This window comes from Sapajus apella, unplaced genomic scaffold, assembly GCF_009761245.1.
Source record: "Sapajus apella isolate SASKATOON/1434 unplaced genomic scaffold, GSC_monkey_1.0 scaffold29, whole genome shotgun sequence".
NCBI lineage: Eukaryota > Metazoa > Chordata > Mammalia > Primates > Cebidae > Sapajus > Sapajus apella.
In genome coordinates, this window is record NW_022436969.1 from 16,215,132 (window position 1) to 16,236,565 (window position 21,434).

General features: G+C 36.7%; 1 protein-coding gene across 36 annotated transcripts in view; it reads right to left on the minus strand.

The window, feature by feature from the left end:
* Window positions 1-21,434, minus strand: part of EPB41L3 (erythrocyte membrane protein band 4.1 like 3) — a 242,976-nt gene that overhangs the window by 33,551 nt on the left and 187,991 nt on the right. For all 36 annotated transcript variants that reach the window (XM_032293312.1, XM_032293307.1, XM_032293304.1 and 33 more), the window contains exons 4-9: window positions 19,049-19,153; window positions 17,769-17,811; window positions 12,263-12,338; window positions 8,451-8,669; window positions 7,990-8,077; window positions 2,745-2,897 (exon numbers count right to left, since the gene is read on the minus strand). In XM_032293312.1, the coding sequence (XP_032149203.1) occupies window positions 2,745-2,897; window positions 7,990-8,077; window positions 8,451-8,669; window positions 12,263-12,338; window positions 17,769-17,811; window positions 19,049-19,153 (684 nt within the window). The remainder of the gene's footprint in view (window positions 1-2,744; window positions 2,898-7,989; window positions 8,078-8,450; window positions 8,670-12,262; window positions 12,339-17,768; window positions 17,812-19,048; window positions 19,154-21,434) is intronic.

Below are 21,434 nucleotides of genomic sequence, written 5' to 3' on the forward strand. Positions count from 1 at the left end.
CTAAACCATCATCCATTTATTCATCCTGCATCTCATATGCACATATTATGCCAATGCCAGTGGTTATAAGGAAGAGTCAGCTTGCACTCTGCTGCAAGAAGCTGGGAGGAGTCTCTGCTAACCTCTGTAGGCTAGGATGATGCAGGTTTCTAGGCTACCTGAATTAATATCTATTTCTCTATCAATTTCTTTCAATCTCTTCAGAGCCTGTGCATCCCCAATAATTTCTTCTCACTCTTCTCAGGCTCAAAATAGGATCATAAAACCAGAGGGAAGAGGAGTGAAAAACCAGCTTTCTCTGAGCCTGCCTCTGACAACAGCACAACCCTGTCTCACTCCTCACTGTTAAACTTCTGGAAGGAGAAGCCACTACCTGCTGCCTCTGCCATTCACTCCTGACTTCACCGCGTCCTGGAAGACGCTCCTCATACCTTTCTGAACTCTAAAATGTCATCATGGGGCCTGACTGTCAAGCTCAAAACACTTTTATTAGTTCGCATCCTGCATGCCCTTTCCGTAACATACGGTACTGCTAGCTAACCACTTTCCTCTGAAACTCATCTCCTGGTCATCTATCAGTCTATGTTTCTTCTTTTATTTCTCTGGCTGTCATTTCTTCATTTCCTTGGCTCTTTCTCAAATAGTGGTATTATCCAGAGTTCTAGTTTTAGGGCCTTTTCTTTCTATAACTTGCCTTGCTCTTTGAGTAATTTATTCCATGTATAAGACTCTGAATAAAATATTCACAGTTGATAACTCTGTTCAATTCCTTCCTATGCAAGAATCACCCCCTGAAAATCTGTCCCAAAGGGATTTCAATTGCTTTTCTGAAAATTTCACCCTTTTCCCTCCTGCTTAATATCATCTCCATTGGCTTCAATCATGCAAACCAAAAACCTTTGATTATCCTGGACTCTTATCTCTTTTAATTCCTTCCGCCATCCTGTCTCTAAGACCTGCTGCTTCTGCCTCTGAAACTTCTCTCTTGAATTTGTTGCCTCCATTCTATTCCCACAGCCTCTGCTCTAATTTAGGTCTTATCACATCATGTTTCTAAGAGTTGAATTTCATTAAGAAATCTATCACTCGTGTCACATCCTGATTTAAAACCTCCCATGACTCACTACTGTCTACTGATTCATTTCTCTAGCTTTCCCCTCTGGCCTCTCATAATACAGCTAGTGCTCGACTTACGACCATGGTCGGGACCGCGGTCCGGTCGTAACACGATTTGGTCGTAAGTTGAGTAGTCTATATGTACAGTTGAAATGGTGCACGTGGAGATGGTAGTGCTGCCGGAAGCTGGTCCGCACTGTCGTACGCCCAGCTGGGCAATGTTTGCGCTGCCAGACGCGGAGCAGTCGTGGCTAGCGATTGTGGTCGTAAAGTCGAATGGTCGTAAGTTGCATAGGTGGTAAGTCGATCAATGCCTGTACTATGCTTACTCCATGTCTATAGAATATCATCTCATTTGCATCATGCTGTTACAATCAAAGTATATGAGTCCGTTTTTCTGCTAAATAGAAAATCCCTTAACAAGGAACAAGGCCATATTTGTCTTTCTATTTCTAATGTCTGACAATAAATAGATGCTCACTTAACAAATGTTCAAAGAAGTCAAATGACTATCTATTGGCTATAAATTTAACATATAATCTTTAGGAAATATTTTTAAAACACTGTAATTTTAGGTATTTACATAAAAAGCTTACAGATTATTTCAGTCACCATAGATAGGAAGTTATATTCAGATTAAACATAATTACATGTTTATACTTCAATTTTTTGTTGTTTTTGAGACAGGGTCTTTGCTCTGTCACCCAGGCTGGGGTACAGTGGTGTGATAATAGCTCACTGCAGCCTTAAAGCCCTGGGCCCAGGCAATTCTCCCACTCTTGGCCTCCCAAAGTGCTGGCATTACAGGCATGAGCCACTATGCCTAGCTGATATTCTGATTTTTTAAAAATTGCATTTTCCATCAAGAAACTCCAGTGGAGAAGTAGATTTTGAAAATACAAGCTCACTCTATATTATATCAGAAAATGTTCAGGGATATAAGTATGCCAGAATCTAACCACATCAATTAGAAATTTGAGGTATTTATTAACTATATCTTAAGTAAATAAGAGTAGATATGTGTTACTATTAGGTACAAGCCACGAAGGAAGATATAAACACAAGTTGATTACGGAGGCTACTGTCCAAGGAGTAAGGACTAGTTAACAATTCCTATTCTTTCGTTAGCTTCTCTGATTAAAAAAAAAAAAAGCAAGCATATACTGAGCTATAGAACACTGACATAATTCACACTCACTATTGTCCTTGGTTCTAATCTTTCTTGTACCTTGAAATACATGACCTCTAAGGTGTTCACTTTAAAGTACAATCAGATTTGCAGGACAAATAGGGCATGAAGAAATAACAACAGGAGGTGGAGGAAGAGATTTATCCCTCACTGCTTGAAATAAACACAAAATTATTCATGAATCTGGATTTTATATTGAAATATGTTTTTAAAAACCCTTCAATTCATGTATGCAGTAGGAAATAATGGAACAACATAATAAAGAGGACATTTTATTTATTACTGTTTATTGGACAACCCTACAATAAATTCTCTCAGGCACTTAGATGTAATTCACTGTGTCCCACAATGCTCAGAACTCATAAGCAGATAATTTAGCTTTTTGCTTGCTATCAGGGATCTTTCCTCCCAACGCACATGCAAATGTGGGTGTACTTACCTCTCCTGGCCGGATCTTTATGTAAAAGTTGTTCCGTTTATATGAAATCTTCAGAACCTTGGGCCAGGCAAATCTGTTTATTCGCAGCCGGTCACGATATATCAACAGACCACTTGCACAAACTCCTAACATAATTTCGACTCCTTCTGAGTCCTGGAAAATTACAGCAAGAAACAACAGATCAGTATCTAACTTATTTTCATTTTCTGCAGGGTATCATATTTAAGCATCCATGATAGAAACTATAAATGGCTGATTTACATATGCGAAATGATACAGCCATTTTTAACACATTACCATTAAACAATAGCCTTCGGTGAAGATGTTTATCACTACGGAGAGGTTTGTTAAGAGTAAAATCTGCTCTCCTAGGTGTCTCAGACTTACAAGGCAAATGCTGCACACCAAGAGGGCCCAGTCAATGAGGGTATGTTAATAACAGTAATAATAGTAGCCACATCTCACTTATCAATTGCCAGGCACTGCTCTGCTTTACATATATTAACTTGATTAGTCTTCACTGTGATTGAGATGGTTGCCATTATCATTCCCATTTTACCGATGAGAAAACAGGTACAGAGTCTCAGCTGAACACAGCCTAGCTCCAGAGGCAACACTCTTAATCAACACGTATGGTAGGTAACAAGATGGACCCTGTCTTTTCCTATGAGGGTTTTGGTTGTTGTTCCTTTAAAAACAGTCCCAGTCTTCTATATATACCATTATTGTCAGAGTAAAATTTAAATATGAAATTTTTTTTTTTAAAGTACGAATGAATAAAAAATGTATGAATGTATTTCCCCCAACAATTGCCCTTCCCCCCACACAAACACACTGCCCACTGGTAATCACACTTAGCAATATGGCTCACATATATAAATATATTTTAAATATGTGCATAATTAAAAAAAACAAATGTGAGATCATACTAGAACTGCAACTTGCTTTTGCTATTTGCACATTTTATGTTTAGATAATTTCCTAGGGATGTGTGATGTCAGAGCTCATCAGAGATGTTGTATCAAGCTTAGGAGATGTACTACATACAGTCTTTTCCCATGCTGTATTCCATTTAAGTCAGGGTAAAAGGAACATCTATGGTGGACGTGAATGAAGGAAAAAGACAGGACACAGGCAGGATTGTATGTGAAATCAGAGTCCACCCCTGGTCCCACTACTTGTTGAAAACAGGGGACAGGAAGGGTCATGAGCTCACCACCCACTGGAAGCTATGCCCAGATCTGCTGTTACATAACCCATAGGGATGTCTTCAGCTTTGAGGTATCCTGCAACACTGGCAGAGCAGAGGGGAAAATAGAAGAATTGGAAAAGGAGACTAACACATCTACATTGTGGAAATTCACTTCCTCAGTCCTGTCAACGCAAGGCAGAAGATGGAAATTTCCAGAATCAGAGATACATATATTAGTCCATCTCAGGGAAATGTAAGTTTGCAAATGAAGTATAATTAGTTTAAAATGAAATATTTTATCTTGGAAACATATCACTCCATGACATACTGAATTACTCTGCAGGAGTGGAAATATTTGATGGCAGGATATTACAATATAATAAAATTTGAGGAGAATTCAAAGGCTGGAAACTGCCCACCGTTTATCTAGGACTTTAATTTGAAAGAGTGATTTAAAGAGCTATAACCTGATGCTGACACACAGCTGGTATTACTGATCCTTCAGAACCAGCCAATCTGTCTGCACCATCACTCAGAGGTGACAACCTCACGCCATCGGCAGAGCACAGACATGAGAAAGGACTACCGGAATATCTGCTCTTGGACTCACTTTCTTTTTGGTAACTACAGAACACGATTTTAGGAAGTGTACTTTCAACCTACTGAGGGAATGGACATTCAAAACCTTTTCCACAATCAGATAACAATAAAACTTTTAATAAAAATGTTAAATCATCTGTTAGTTCTTTAAATTTTAAGAAAACAGTAGCTTCCTTCATGAGGAAGATGAAGAAGGCTCTGATGCCTCCTCTTCTTGTCCTCTTCCAAACATTCTTCTCTGCGTCCCCAAATCAATCTGTTATCTCTAGTACACCCTTAGCAAATGGCACTGAAATAAACTACCACTTGTCTTCCTTCTCCTGGAGACGAAAGCTGATGGAGAGCAGGAGCTCTGTTTCTTCGTAATCTTATGGCCAGCACACTGCCCACCTTGCAAGCATTAGCCATTACATGTTTGTTGAAAGAAAGATGAATGAAAAATAAAAATGGCAGAAACAACTGCAGTGTTAAATTGAATGCAAGTCTCCATTTCATTAATTGCATGGCAACAAAAACTATACTTTTCTTCTCAAATTTTCTGCCACAGTCCACAGTATTAAGATTAGTTTGAGAAATTTTTTTTTTTTTTGAGACAGCGTCTTCCTCTGTCGCCCAGGCTGGAGCATAGTGGTGATATCTTGGCTCAATGCAACCTCCACCTCTAGGGGCTCAAGCGACCCTCCTGCCTCAGCCTCCTAAGTAGCTAAAACGACAGGCATGTGCTACCACACTTGGTTTTTTTTTTTTTTTTTTTTTTTTTTTTTTTTGTAGAAATTGGCTATTGCTACATTGCACAGGCTGGTCTCGAACTCCTGGGCTTAAGCAATCCATCTGTCTCAGAGTGCTAGGATTACAGGTGTGAGCCACCTTGCTGGGTCTGAGAAATATTTGCTTTTAAAAGTTATGACAATAGTATTTCTTGAGGACATGTGCATTTCACCATCAATAAACACGTGTACTCCCTTTTGCGAGGAGCACTGGGGTATACCTCAATAGTCTCAGTCATCATGAAAATAAAGAGGCATGCGATTTTTTTAATTCAATATCACTGTTTGAACTTTGCCATCCTTCAGTATCTCCTGCTCTGTAGGATATCCTATATGGACTTATATCTACATTTCAGAATCTTACATAAAATGAATGACTCTGACAAAGTCTATCTAGAGGCACATTAAGTGACAAACAAAGACGGATGTACAAGGAAAAAAACAAAGCATTTAGAATAGGCTTTTCAAAACATGGGACCTCTGTCTAAAGTGGGTATTTATTCTTCATACAGGATTCCAGCTCAGCATTTTTAAATGGATAATAAAGCTCAGAGTCTTTCACACCATCAACAGAAGCGAGGCATCTCGCTCATAACTGGAAATTAGCTCCAATTTGTTTCAGTAAATTTTCTTCTTCAAATGATGGAGTGTGGCTGCATGCGAAAATGGAGTCTATAACTGAATTATCTGTTATACTTAATATTCAGATAAATTCCTATAATGCTGCATTTGCACTTCCTTCTCTTTCTTTTTAATTGGCATAATTTCAAATCACATTATTAAATGAAAAGGCAGCTCTCTATTTTAATTCTATAGCTATAGCAATGTTAAGTGATTTTATTTTTACTGATAGAAACACTGACACATCCTGAGGTGCACTTCCTGAAATGTACACCCTAATCTTTATTTATTTATTTTCTGGGCAGTAAATGAATCGAAGTAACTCAAAAATAGCTTCAGATTCAAATTCTCAGGCTTCCTTCATTTCCTTCTGGTTTCCTTATCTTTTAGCCCCTTAGGGGAAAACACTAAGAGAAATTTAAAAATCTTCACGTCTGCTCTTATTTTTCTTTTGAAATTCTCACTCTACCTTATACCTGGCATACAATAGAAAACATCTTTGTTATCTGAGTGCAAAATAAGTGAAAAAATGTAATAATGAACCGGCAAGTACACAGAGCCACACCTGTTGTTGTAATTACACACAAATGTCAAAGAGCTTGACATTCAACATAACAGCACATCCCTGGTGTGAGCCTCTGCCAAGACACAGAGATTCTGCTAGCGCTTGGGCCTTGGAGAGCTCATTTTGCCCGATGTGCAGAGTGATCCGAAGCAAAACCAATCAAACCCGCACAGATTCAAGGGCCACTGTTCTCTTCCCCAAATCCCTGTGGATTAATCTTGCTTTCCAAACCAAAGTGTAGCCCAACTTCCGGTATTAACAGAACCTATAGATCACAGACCTCCCTGCCGTGGGTCCACAGGGGTGCTGAGGTGTTTCCTTGAACAGAGCCAGCTGAAATTCTCTTCATTTCCAGTCCCTAAGCCTGACTGTATAAGACACTCATTTGCCTGGAAACCTGTAACTGGACGTTTTGTGAGTCTCAGACCATAAAACTGGTAATTAACTCTGTCCATCAAGGTCAAACACACATCCTTAAACAGGAACAATGTCATCCTGTTGGACCGAATCAGAAGAAATGACCTCTGACCTTTAACATTGACCTTTTTAACACGGCTAATGTATCAGAATCCAAACCTATCATCCTAACAAATTTTATATGTTGTGATAACAAAAGTTTTCATAAAAGCTTCCCTGTGTTTCCACAGGACTTTTATTCTGGACTGTTTAAAAAGACTAGTAGTCCTACATTCATTCTATCACTACTGAAAAGTACAGAGATTCCAGAATAAGCATGACACAGAGTCAAAGCTGCTCTGTGCATCTTCACAACTGTAACCCCACTACCATCTCAATCCAAATTCTTTCTTCCTAAGACTCTGTTTTCAAGATACACCTTTAACATCTCATCAGTCACCAGTCATAGAGGCAAACCTTACTGTGGGTGAACTTTAAAACAACAATCTTATTACAGAGTTCTGGTTATTTGTTGGAGTACCTAAACTTTGGAGGTAGACTTCTTAAGTTCTATATGAATTTACTGACTGCCTGGTATGTGTCCAGGTAGGGCCCATAACAGATGTGACACTTGAGTCTTGGACAATAGGCTAGGTTTGGACACATAGACAGGAAAGAGGAGGATAGTCCAGAAATAGGCATAGAGAAAGGGCAGAAACGGAGTCTGATGGGAGCAAAGGGCATGTGACAGCACAGAGTGGGGAATATGACAGTGAGGGGGAGGCAGGGTGAACTAAGAGCTTGTTATGTCACGGTAGGTTTCTAACTGTATCAAAAGGCAATCAGAGGCTTTGCCTATCACAGGCTTTCAGAAGGCTGAGCCCAGGAGTAATGCAAGTGTGAGCCACAAAGAGCAAACCCTTCGGTAAATATCAGAAAGCTCCATTTGTTGTATCATAGAATAGGGCTTAAAAGACAAACAGAGATTTGAATTCTCAAAGGTTTCATTCACATTAGCTGAAGTAAAAACCACCAGTTTACAGTAATAGCAACACTGAGTTAAATAACATTAAATAGAAAGTCTAGGGTTTAAAAAATGCATACCTTAGCATGATGTAAATCTACCCCATACATGGACAATTTTTTGGCATTTTCCAAGAAATGCATCTCTGCTTCTGCCGGCGTCATCCCTCTGATGAGAAGAAAAATATGTTACAATGATGCTTTTCCCTTCTCTGTTAGGCTGTAAAATTTCCCACTTTGCTCCATGCTATATCATAAGAAGCAGTTCCCCTCACCTATCAGAGGCGAAGATATCAGAAGATACAGGAGAAAAGAATAACAAGAAAAAGGGCTTTGCAAGAAAGCACTACAAATGAATGCCTGGATGCTCTGAGTGAAAGCTTACCCATCTCACAACTTGATCGTGCATGGAACCACACTCTGCTCAAGTCTCGCCATTATTGAACTAAAATTAGTACTGGGAAGAGGTGGGTTGTGTGCAGGGCACTCACCCATCAAGGTACAACTTAAATGAACACACTTAGGGCGCTTCTGCCTCTAACCTGTGGCTCTTGTGCAGCTCGATTACTTTGTCTTCCAGTTCTTTTGTGTGGTTTGGTGCAAAGCGGAACTCGCTAATGTAATCGCTCCCACATTCGTCTGGGTCATAGTCTCCAAGTTCTGACTGGACAGTGTAGGAGCCCAGCAAGGCCAGGGTAACGAAGGAGCAGGGCAGCCTTCCGGACACGATGTCATCTCGCAACTGCAAGCAGAGGTAGTACCTTCCAGGAACCAAAAGCACAACACAACGAAGGCCAGCATGAGGATACAGGAAAAGGAGATCGCTTGGTAAAAATTGTGGTAAGTAATTTCTCCCTGCAGAACAACCTCTCTAAGATACATTTTCTAGCATCTGTATACTTTGATATTTACTTCATACACATTTGTTCTAGACAGAAGGGAAAAATACTTGGTAACAAAAGATGGTGCTTAAAGGCATCTAGAAGCAAGTCAATGTTCATAATAAAATGGGGTTTATTAATAAAGCACAGTCTAAAAGAAACGTAAAGATATATTCTTCTAACATCTTTTAAAATAACTTTTAAAATCAAATGAACAGTTCCCAAGACAGTCCCTGAAACTGTTGGGTGGGGGAATAATGTAAAAATGATGCTTTTAAATACAGTTATGTGCCGCAAAACTATGTTGCAGTCAATGGCGGACTACATATATATATACATTATAACGGAGCTAAAAAATTCCTATTGCCTAGTGACATCACAGCTATCTTAATGTCATAACACGTTTGTGGTGGAGCTGGTGTAAACAAACCTACTCATATAAAAGACTAGCACATACAATCATGTGCAAAACTTAATACTTGATAAAAATAACAAGTAAGTACATACTAGTTTATGTATTCACTACGCTATACTTTTTATCATCACTTTAGAGTTTACTCCTCCTACTTTTGAAAAACAAAAAGTTAACTGTAAAACAGCCTCTGACAGGAGCTTCACAAGGTATCAGAAGAAGGGATTGTTATCCTAGGAGATGACAGCTTCCCGTGTGTTACTGTCCCTGAAGACCTCCCAATGGGACAGGATGTGGAGGTGGAGACAGTGATACTGATGATCTTGACCCTGTGTAGGCCTAGGCTAATAATATATTTGTTTATGTCTCAAGTTTTTAAAGAAAGAGTTTTAAAGTAAGAACAAATTATAAATTTTAAAAATAGAAAAAAATGTACAGAATAAAGATATAAAGAAAATATTTTTGTGCACCTGTACAATGTGTGTTTTAAGTGAAGTGTTACTACAAGAGGTAAATGTTAAAAAAATTAAAAAGTTTAAAAAGTAAAAAGGTTAAGTAAAAAGTAATTTTACTTAAATTACTTAATTTTACTTTAAATTTTTACTTAAATTACTTAAATTTTACTTTAAAAATTACTTTCAAAAAGTAATTTTTACTTTTTTAAGTAAAAAGTAAGCTAAGGTTAATGTATTATTCAAGAAAGACATTTTTAAAACTAAATTGAAGGTAGCCTAAGTGTACAGTGTTATCACACACTACTGTGGTCTTTATTACAAACGCTGTACACTTAGGCTATACGAGTGTACCATTAAAAACAATCTTTTATATTGTATTTTTTGTATGTTTTCTATATTTAGATATACAAATACTTACCATTCTGTAATAATTTCCTACAGTATTCACTACAGTCACATGCTATACAGGTTTGTAGCCTAGAAGCAATGGGCTTTGTCATAGAACCTAGATGAACAGTAGGCTCTACCATTTAGCTTTGTGCAAGTCCACCCTGGGATGTTCACACAACAATAAGATCATCTAAAGATCCATTTCTCAGAATGTATCTTCATTGTTAATTGACATGACTGTAATTATTAGGCCCCAATTAGCCTTACGGAAGTCTCATTATGATATTAAGATGACAGGTCTTCCTATATGAGCAAAATAGATTTCAGGTAACTCAACAGCTATGTCATTATAAACTTTGCTCTCAATTTCCTGCATTCCTAATTAGGTAGTTTCTTTATAATAACACAATTTCTTCTGTTTTCAGTTCTCATTTTTAAAATTTAGGTAGCTTCTTAAAATCGATCTAAGATATAAAGAATTACTACCTTAAAATTTGAGAATCTTGTCACCATAATAGTTTTAAACTGGAGAAATTAACATTTTCCATATAATTTTGCCGTATCATAAAAATATGTTGATTTGTCTTCTCCATTATTTTGCTTTTAAGACTTACAGATAAATTACTAACTGCCAAAGACTTCAAGGTAAGTGTTAACATTGATGAGTTTTAAGAATCCGGATCACAGCCTAGAATATAAATAGAACAAAGCACACCTGCTATGTTTTAGATAAGAAATGAACTGTTCATCTACGGAAGCAGGACTATGATAAAGTCTTAAGGTCCCCTCTAGTTACGATTTTAGGCTGGTGACATAAGTAAATTCCATGTAACTCAGACAGAAAAAATCCTTAAACATTTAACAGGCTCTACAAATATTACCAGTGAATAGAAAGAAATCATGCACTCCATTTTCAAGTCCAGGTATATATGGGCTCTATAACCACAAATTAGCCAAAATAAAACTGTTCTTCAATAGCAACTAAAAAGTATCTTTAAATAAGAAATTATATAAATTTTATCTGATTTATTGCAAATATTAAAAAAATTCTCTGAAACTAATTTTTAATCTTCTCTTAATATGTCTGGTGAAATTATTTTTAACTGTAGCAAGTGATTGAAGCTGTTTTGAGTAATTTCTCTTTTCTGTAAAGCCCTCCAAAAAGAATACAAAGCTTAGGCAGAAAATTCTACACACACTGCACAAAATTGCTTTGACTGGTTATAAACTTACTACACCAAGCTCAGCAAGAGAGTAGGGGTTCTAAGGTGAATGTAGAGAAGCCTAGGGGGTCAGAGCACACTGGGAACAATGAACTGAGTGTCTGTTGCCCCTTCCCCTCCAAATCTGTATGTTCAAATCCTACCCTTAAGGTGATGGGATCACAAGGTGGGGGTCTCTGGAAAGCTATTAGGGTGGAGCCCTCATGAATGGGATTAGTGCCCTCATAAAAAAGGCTGGAGAGAGACTTCCTCACCCTTTCACCACATGAGGACACAGTAAGAAGTCAGCATCCTGCAACCTGGAAGCACATCCTCACCAGGACCTGACCTGCGGGCACCCTGATCTCAAATTCCCAGTCTCCAGAACAGTGAGAAATAAGTTTCTATTGTTTATTAACCACCCAGTTTGTGGTATTTTGTTATAGCAGCCCAGACTAAGACATCCAGTACAGCTTTATAATGAGATCCTTTTTCACACTCAACTCAGTTACCAAACGGAAATATTTTTATGTTCGATTCCTTTCTTAATATCTTCTTTCTAGAAAACAATCATTTTCCTTTACACAAGATGTAGAAAGTAAACATTCAAATTTATGTGCATATGTGTTGGTTATATAAAAAGCATAAGCATCCAAGGACATTTTTACTCTAAGTATTAAAGCAGAAAAACTAAGAAGTGCTGTATCATACAAGGCTAACTCCCATCCAATTTGACTATCGTGGGTGGATGATAGTATCTCAATTCTGCATGTTTTCCCACCAGGGTCAGGCAGAGGGAATATCAGCCTGGCACCAAAGATTCAACTGTGAAAATATAGGATTTGGCAAATCTTCTCATCAGATGTTTAGTCTCGTTCATTTGCCTTTTGTTTGCCATTTGAGCATGGCTGATTGTAAGGCTACCAGATGTAAGCACACTCCTCTCTGGGGCATTTAAGAGAAGCACAACTCTCCCAATAACGCTTGTCTTTTGCATAGCCAACTTTCAAATACCTGGTGATATCTTCAGATAGCTGGGCAGGGTCTGGTGGATAGAATTTTACATTGAAAGAAAAGTGCCAAGCACCACCTGCGAGGATGGAAAAAAATTAGAGTGAAACCTCAAGAAAATCTTATGATTCCAATCGATAGCCAGAACTGCCTTAACTCCAAACATTAACATCCAGGCAACTTTTGATCATCAATGAAAAACTGGGAAACCTTGGTTATATGAAATATATAGATAAGTCTGAAACCTCACCTAATTTCTAATCTTCTCCCCAATGAAATCCTTTATTGGTACTTTTAAGTAGCAAGGAAACTGATCAAACTTCCCACCTCTTTCAGAATCAAAGGTCAGCACTTGGAAGAGGAAAAAAAAACATGAATGATACGAATAATTTTCAATCAGGGAAATCTGCAAGTGGCTGGATTTATTGCTGCGAATTTCTGGATAGCTCACAGACCAACACTACAAACATAATTCCCATTTTCTTTGTCCTTTCTGCTTTGTTATTGTAGGTCAAATCCAATTATAGTAAATCCAAGGGAATATTAAACATAGATTTATTTTGTGAGAAAGGTTTGTTGCAGTGAACAATGTTCTAGTAAGTGGGCTGCTCTGTGGGCTGTTGAAAATTGTTTTCTTGCTCAGGAAAATTTTTGATGAAATAGGTACTTGAATGTATTTATTGTACATTGCCAAATTTTGCACCTGCACCTCCTTCGCCTGAGTCTTAGCCGGATCCTCTTTCTGCTTTGCCATCTTTATCCTGTGGCCTTTACTCAAGGCCTCTCCAGCACTGAAAAGGGTCAACCAGGAGTCAGCTCACCAGTATCTACTCTCTGTATTGTAAACACGTATCTTTGAAACATTATGAAGTCTTAACTAAGCTCCACATCTTATTAATACTATTTCTAATTATATATGGTTTATCAATATAAATGTGGAAAACACCCTTTTCTTTTTTTCTACATTTACTATGTGATCATTACTTTAACTTGTATTCACTCTGTTCTGGCTTTTAAATGCAGCAATTGACCAAAGTCTGGGTATTCCTCCTCTTCGGTGCTGTTTATATTTGTTCCCTCTACCCAAGAAGGACACTAAAAGTACCAGAGCCTAGATACTGCTTGTATTTTGAATGGTTTACTGAAAAGTTCCTCCCAGTCCTCCACCTTCCACTCTGGAGGTCTTTCATTCATGCCTCACCCAGTGGCCGCTGACTTGCGTTTACTCTAGGATTCTGATTCTGTGACTTCACAGTCTGCCCCTTTTGCTTCCAACAGTCTTCTAAGACTTCCAAATCTCCCTGTCTCTCCATTGAATGACTTCTGGACACTCCATTGTTCCATGAGCCTTTCCCAAACATTCAGAAGAAGGCACGGTACTGTATTTCCTAGCTCCTTTCTCTGCACTGTTCACCTGCATCAGAGGCAATACTTTGCTTCATCACTTTCCAACACTTTGTCACAAATGGCATAAATCCATGTATTAGTTATAGTTTATTCTTGACACTATCGTTGACATCACATTTAAGATTCCAGATGGCAGGGACTCTACCTGAGGTGCTCTATAAAGGATTCAGTACAGGACCAGGCATTACTGGGGGCTTATTATCATTTTTAAACCACTCAAAATATATCTGTCAGTCAAATATATTTTAGTGACTGTTCTTCCCACTGTTCTCAAAAAACTCCTTTTGTTTTTCCAAAAACAGTCTCAATTGGTTTTATTTTCTTATTTATTCCTAGTCATTTCCTATTAAAATAGATCCCCTTAATGCTTGCCAATGGTAAGGTTCATAATGAGTGCTGGCTTTCCCCCAAGAAAGTGAAATTAAAACTAATGGATTAGTTATGGGAAATGGATTTATTACTCTTTTATAATTTTTATTCACATCAAAGCAGGCCTTGAATCCAATGAATAGTTTATCAATGTAATTAAACAATCTTATAATAAATGTCCAAGTTAGACACTAATAAGTAATAAAAATATAGGAAAGACATTTAATGCAAAAATCCTCATTCTAGGAAGGCAAGTTTCAAACTACAGTGAGCGAAGAAATACCTGAGGTACCTGTTTAAAATGCCAATTCCCAGGCTCCACCCCAGGGATTTTTATTCCAGAGATTTTGAATACGGCCTGCAAAATTATGGCTTAAATAAGTTCCCTTATGGTTCTAATAATAAAAATGGGCTTTGGAAGCACGCTTTAAAAAATCACTACCACTAAGGAATCCACTTCCCTAAAATACATCTTTCAGGACAGTATTTTGAAACAATGAGAAAGTGTACAGAAACTATAATACAATCTACATCCCAATCAAGAAAAAAAGAGTCCAGTTAAATGAGGCACAAAACTGGAAATTAATGAGAGAGGCAGATTAAAGCTCAAATACATGTCCTCATAAAGAATGTGACAAAAACAAATCCACTGAGAAGGAAGTGCTTATGCAATAAATAAGCTTGCAACTCTATATTTGCTCAAATGAGGGCCCTAGTTAAAAAGAGGAAATGGAACAGCTTGAAGACATTAACATGAATACTTCTATAATGCTGATGTGGAATTTTAAGTTACAAATTTACGATAAACAGAAAACAGTAGCACTGATGATAGTTCATTCTTATGAAAAATTTCTAATGTTAGTCTTTTATGACAGCCAAATCTTAAAATTTCTAATATACTGCATTTATACCATAAAAGTATGATATATGCCCTATATCACAAAAGAACTATATCATGAATATACTTAAAATCACAAAATACAGTGTATTTAGAAATTTAAAGATCCAGCATGCATGAAAGATTCCTGGAATAAGAATTTTTTCCATAAAAACTCTTCAGTTTCAAAATTTTCTGTTTTTTTTTTTAGAAGCAGGGTCTCACTCTGACACCCACATTAGAGTACAGTGGCATAATCATAGCTCACTGCAGCCTTAAACTCCTAGGCTCAAGTATCCAGCCCTCTTAGTCTCCCCAGTAGTGACTAACTACAGGCATGTGTCTCTGAGCTCAGCTACTTAAAACAATTTTTTTAAAAAAATAGAGACAGGGTGTCCCTATGTTACCCAGGCTGGTCTTGAACTTCTGGCCCCAAGTGATCCTCCTGTCTTAGCCTCCCAAAGAGCTGGAATTACAGGCATGAAGTTTTAGAATTTTCTATTAATCATAAAGTTGGACTTAAAATATTTGTTAGCTTGGTTTCCATTTTCTTAAAGATCTAATTCTAAAGGAACACTGTGAGCCCACAGCAGAAAAAGCATGGAAACATCCTTTTATCATTTATATTTTGGAAGAGGAGGTAATGGTACAGTAATTACATTAGATGTGATAATACTTCTCTGCCTTGGTTCAATGTAAATTTTGTGGCAAGAGGGTATTTTAGTGGATGGGAAACAACAAAGAATACAGATAAAAATACCAAATCCCATTTTTAAAGAAATTCCAATTTTCCTTGTCTCCTTTATCTGCAAGACTGTCAGTTTTCTTTATGGCAAAGTCATATGCACTGCCTAATTTGCATGATGAAAAAAATCCTTTAAATCTCTTGTTTGGATTGCCTTGTCCCTTTAGCTTTCTTCTCTTTGAAAGGAAGGTAGAACACAGTGTAAATGGGAAGTTCAAGAAAAAAACGAATTCTATTAATAAGAAAAAAGAAAATTAGACAGTTTATACAGCCTTTCTTGTCATGGTATTATGACTTATCCTTGAACATTTTATATATTTTCAAAGTGCTCTGCAATGATTAATCAGCTCAGTATTCCATTAATTAGATGAATAAGAGAACTTTATGCACACAAAATGTTATGATATATATTCAGCATGTCTGCTTTAATAACTAATAATTCTTAGAAAAATATTTATCTTACATTTTTTCTTGGGAGTCCTCAGAACAAAAAATAAGTAATGTTTTCACCTATTTATCATAACTACAGCTATCCCTGTTTTCTATCTCAATTAACTATTTCTATTAACCTAATTTGTAATCAAGTTTCTGATTAGTGGATATATATAATCTTCCACAAACATATGGTAAAGATGTCTAAATTGTACAAATAATCAGCTGACTCTCTTATATCTAGATGTATGGTTATACTTTTGTCTTTCTGGAATATTATCATACTGAACCATTTCCAAACTGCTCACTACTAATTATGTTTTATTAGTACTTGGAGTATTATTCTGATAGCTCAGGACTTTCATAGGCACTAAGAAGTATTTGCTTGCTCTTTTAATAGTAAACTACTGAAAACTTACTTATTGAAGTGGGAATGATGTTCTTATTAATAAACTGCTCTTAAATGTATCCTTTAGCTAAAATTAGTTGTTCGGAAAAATTTAGATTTTATTGACAAAGATATGAATAAAACATAGTTATTTTAAATTACAAAGAGCATCCATGTTTGTGGCAAAAATAAGAACTACGGCAAGGGTAAAAAATTTTAAAAGCTCCTCTTTCTCAACCCCTACTTTCACGGAATGATACTTCTGGAATAATGACTATTAAAATATTCCTGCCTTCCAAAAGTTTTCCATGCATCTATACAAACATAATTTTTTAAAAAAACAAATGTGATTATGCTATAGATAATATTCCACAAACTGATTTTCACCAAGGAGCACTAAGACGTATTTATATGGCTATTCTACGATTGACGTAATAATTTCTTTATACATGGATAATCAAGTTGCTTCTAGTTTTCTGCAACTGTAAATAGTATTAATTATAATGAACCTTCATTTTCTATACAAATGCACATTTTCCTCCTTAATACATATGCTGAATAAATTTCCACAAGTGAAATTAAGGGTCAAAGAGTAAGTACAGCTTAAATTTTAGTAAATACTGACAAATTGCCCTCTGAAAGGATTGAACCAACTTATTCTACCAATTGGGTAAATAAGTGCTATAGTTTATTATTAAACCTTAATTCTTTGTTAACCTGAATAGCTGAAAAATGATATATCATTTTAATTTGCATTAAATCATTAGTAAAATTTAGCAACTTGTTTAATATTAATTAGCTACGTGTATTTCAAATTTGTGAGTTGCTCCTGCAATTGCTTGGTCCATTAAATTATGTAATTTTAAAATTGCCTTTAGGGGACTAAGAAACATTGTTACCAGACAGTAAACTTCAGTTTGACTTGTTTGATTCAAGTCAAAGCTATGAAATGATTATGACTTTTATGTAGCCTTTCATACTTTTGTGACTGTTGGAACATTAATAATTCAGTTTGGAACTTTTAAATGGTTAATTGCCAATTCGAACATCAGTTGATTACATCATATACTTGACATCTATTCACAGGCAGAGGAACAGGTCAAGTATCATGTTCCTTTTAAATCCCAAGTTGTGACAATTATAAAATAAGTACTATCTGAACTGCTAGGCCAAGTTTGAGACAAGAAAAGTTTGTAGTCACACTAGCCATTTAGGTATGGGCTACCAATTCAGACAACTCGCTCTCTGAAAACCTTCACATTTCCACAAAAAATAATCCAAAAGAACTTACTTCGAACCTGTTTTTTAATTTCCTTAGCAGGGTCCAACCAATTCTGAAAAGGAAATGACATTTTGAATTTGAATCAGAGGAGAATAAAAATGACTTAATGTTGAATAGGTACAGACTCGCCCTAAATGCAGTGAGGAGTCAGTGGTCCTGGGACAACTTCCCTCGCTGTGGTCCTTCCCCCATATATGGTGCCCCTCTGCCAAGCCCTCCAAGGGCCCAGGCACTGGTCTAATGAGAAAATGCACATGTGTGCAGTTTGGACCTGACAAAAGCCTTTTTCTTATATAACCATTGCCTTCAGAGATTCAAGGTAGCACAGAAACAGAGAAGAAAAGGCAGAAGATTCTATATGTAAACAAGTTACTAGGATAAATTAAAAATATATACGTAACTGGGTACACTGATGTCCTAGCCATTTAGTTTCACATTAGAGACCTCTGCAATGAAAGATTCTTAGGCATCTACCTAGGAAATTTCCCTAACAAATGAACACTTGCTTGTGATTTGTGATTTTCCTCACTGGTAAAATCAGATGTTTAAAATAAAGTTACACATTGTCTGGCGAATTCAGGAGGTATTAAGTATGACTTATGGCACAACACCAAAATGGGTAATCTATGAGCAGAATTTCTGACTCAGCTTCTCATATCAGTGCAATGGAAATGATTTCCTTTTCTGTATTTCTCAGGTAGTTGTGGGGATTAAGGAGATATAGCCCTGAACAGAGTCTACAGAGGTATTGCATAAAACATCTACTAAACACATCACACAAGTGTCAGGTCAGTGTACAATCCACCTCATATTCTGATTCAGAAACAATATGAAAGCATAAAAAGATGAATGAAAAATAGGGCAGCACCAATAATAAACTTCCCTGACAGTTTATGGGTTACAACCATAACAGCTTCATAGAATTTTGGGATATGAACATGATTTTTACATAAATATCAATTGATTTTCATTGGTTTAAATAATCTACTGAAATACATTACCCCATTGAAAAGGTACTACATAAAATGATTTCTAGAAACCACAAATAACTCAAGCATGAAAAACAAGAGTTCATTTACTGTTAACAGAATATTCAAGATTAAAGGAAGCTGCCAGTGATCTCCTTTATCGAGAAATAGATGATTAACAGCATTTACAGACTCAAAGTAGAAAATGTGGGAGTATGAAGGGAGGTGAAGAAGGTGATCCACCCATTCAGTCTCAGTTCATTTGCCAGCAGAAATGAGCAGTTCAAGTCATCTTATTTTGCACTGCTTTTGATCACTCACCTTCTGGTTTTCAGCATCTCGATACGTAAGCCCAAAGTAGTCTTTCTCTAGCAAGTTCAAGTGTTCACATACTTTATCAAACAGCACTTGTCCTCTGGAGCGTTTCTACAGGAAACAGAACAGAAAAGCAAGTCAACACACAAAGAAAGTTCTCCCAATTGCCATAGATAAAACCATGGAATATTTAAAACATTGCATGGTGTAACTTCAGTGAGTGATCAATGAGCGTGAGCACATCGTCATCTCCTGTTTAAGTGGAAAAAGGGCCTAAAAAAAAGGGGGGGGGGTTCAACCTACAAAAGCCCACCCACCCCTACAAATAAACAAAAACAAAGTATCAAGATGTAGGTACTTAGTATGTACAGGTGACCAGTGGGTGATTTCTAAATAGAAGCAATTGGGGAAAATAATGTGATGCTTGGAAGCCTAGATATGTGAAATAGAAAAATCTTGACTGTAAAAGAACATACATCAAACCAACAAAAGCCATACTGCAGAGCGCCCTAACTCAATTCTCTATACCAGGGGTCCTCAACCCCCTGGCTGTGGACGGGTACTGGTCCATGGTCTGTAAGGAACAGGGATGCACAGCAGGAGGTGAGTGGCAGGCTAGCAAGCATTACGTCCTGAGCTCCGCCTCATGTCACATCAGTGGCAGAGTTCGATTCTCACAGGAACAAGAACCCTATTGTGAACTGTGCATGCGAGGGATCTAGGTTGCATGCTCCCTATGAGAATCTAATGCCTCATGATCTGAGGTGGATCAGTGTCATCCCAAAACCATTCTCCATCCCAGTCCATGGGAAAAAATTGTCTTCCATGAAACTGGTCCCTGGTGCCAAAAAGGTTGGGGACCGTAGCTCTATGTGATAAAATTGTGACTCTGAGAAGAATTAACTCTGCTCCTTTGTCTTAGGCAGACTCTCACTTAGACTTTCTATCCCAAATCCTTACATAGAAATTCTAAGGACCACTTTCTAAAAAAACATTAAACAAATTTAATTATTTTTGTTTTTTCTTTTGTCACAAATTTCAGTTTTGAACAGTTTTTCTCTTAAATTTTTTGAGAGCAAATCCTTATTAAACATAACAAAACATTAAGAATACTTATATGTAAATACAAAATAAAGATATATGAGCTATATTTCTGACCATCAAGGAGGCATCTGGAGAAAAAAAAAGGTAGTCATTTGGAAAATAATTCATCAGCTTAATTTATTGTGATGTATCATTTTTTAATCTAATCCTTCAAAGGCCTTTAAACATAGTCATGAGGTCTGTGACGAATTAACTGGCAACAAATAAATGAAACCAGTTTTTTGTTTGTATGCTACTAACATTTTCCATCTAATACATTAGGCATATTTGTCTTTAAGATTTAATATAACAGCAATGAGAAATATGAAATTGATCAACTATGTTTATGCCAAAATAATAAGCATTCAAAAGACCTGTAAGTGGTGTGTTGTGTTACTGTGCAGCTGTAATTATGCTGAAAGCAATTACTCAGTCCCCTCAAGCATGACTATTTAGGAGAAAAGGCAAATTTATGATAGAAAAGTAAGGCCTAAATTGTAGCTGGCTAAATAATCGATGATGTATTTGGAAAAAACAGTTCCATAAAGTGTTATGAAAATAAATTACTTGTTAGAAAAACTACATAATAACATTGCTCATTGGCTATAAATAAATATTACAACAATGAAGTACCTGCTTGCTGGCTTAAATCGTTTATTTATAAATAACAGCATATTATCATTGAATAATGCTTTATAAATTATGAAGTTTTCATAAAAATTGGTTCTTCTGATGCTTCTAACTGGTATAATCTCCAGTTCACAGATAAGAAGGGAGGTTCAAAGCAGTTGGATGAGAGAGGCAGTCTTACATGATGACCTGGGAAATGGCTTTAGAATTGGGTAAACCTGGGCTTGAATCTTCAGGATGTCCCTTGCAGCTATGTAAAATGACACTACTTACTTCTTTGGAATAGCTGACATTAAAATAAAATCATGTATTCCAACGTGGTCCAGTGGTGGCATATATTAAGCATTCCATAGATGTCTGCTATTATTATGGCCTGGTGGCTGATAAACGGTAGAATAACTAACGTAGAACAGATTATTATGCACGTTTCTACAGGGGCACATATCCAGCTCCTGGTAGCACCAAGAAGTAGCTTTATAATTAACATGTCCCACTTTTTAGATATGAAATGCCTGCTGCTTACCATCTAATTGCTTTAGGTAGACCACTTTCTTCTTTTTTTACTTACATACACACAGCATAGAAAAATACACATCAGTGTCTGGCAAATACTTTCTCAATGAGTAAACAAAAAAACAAAACAAATGCAAATACAAAAACTTTTCTGTACAAGGCTTCA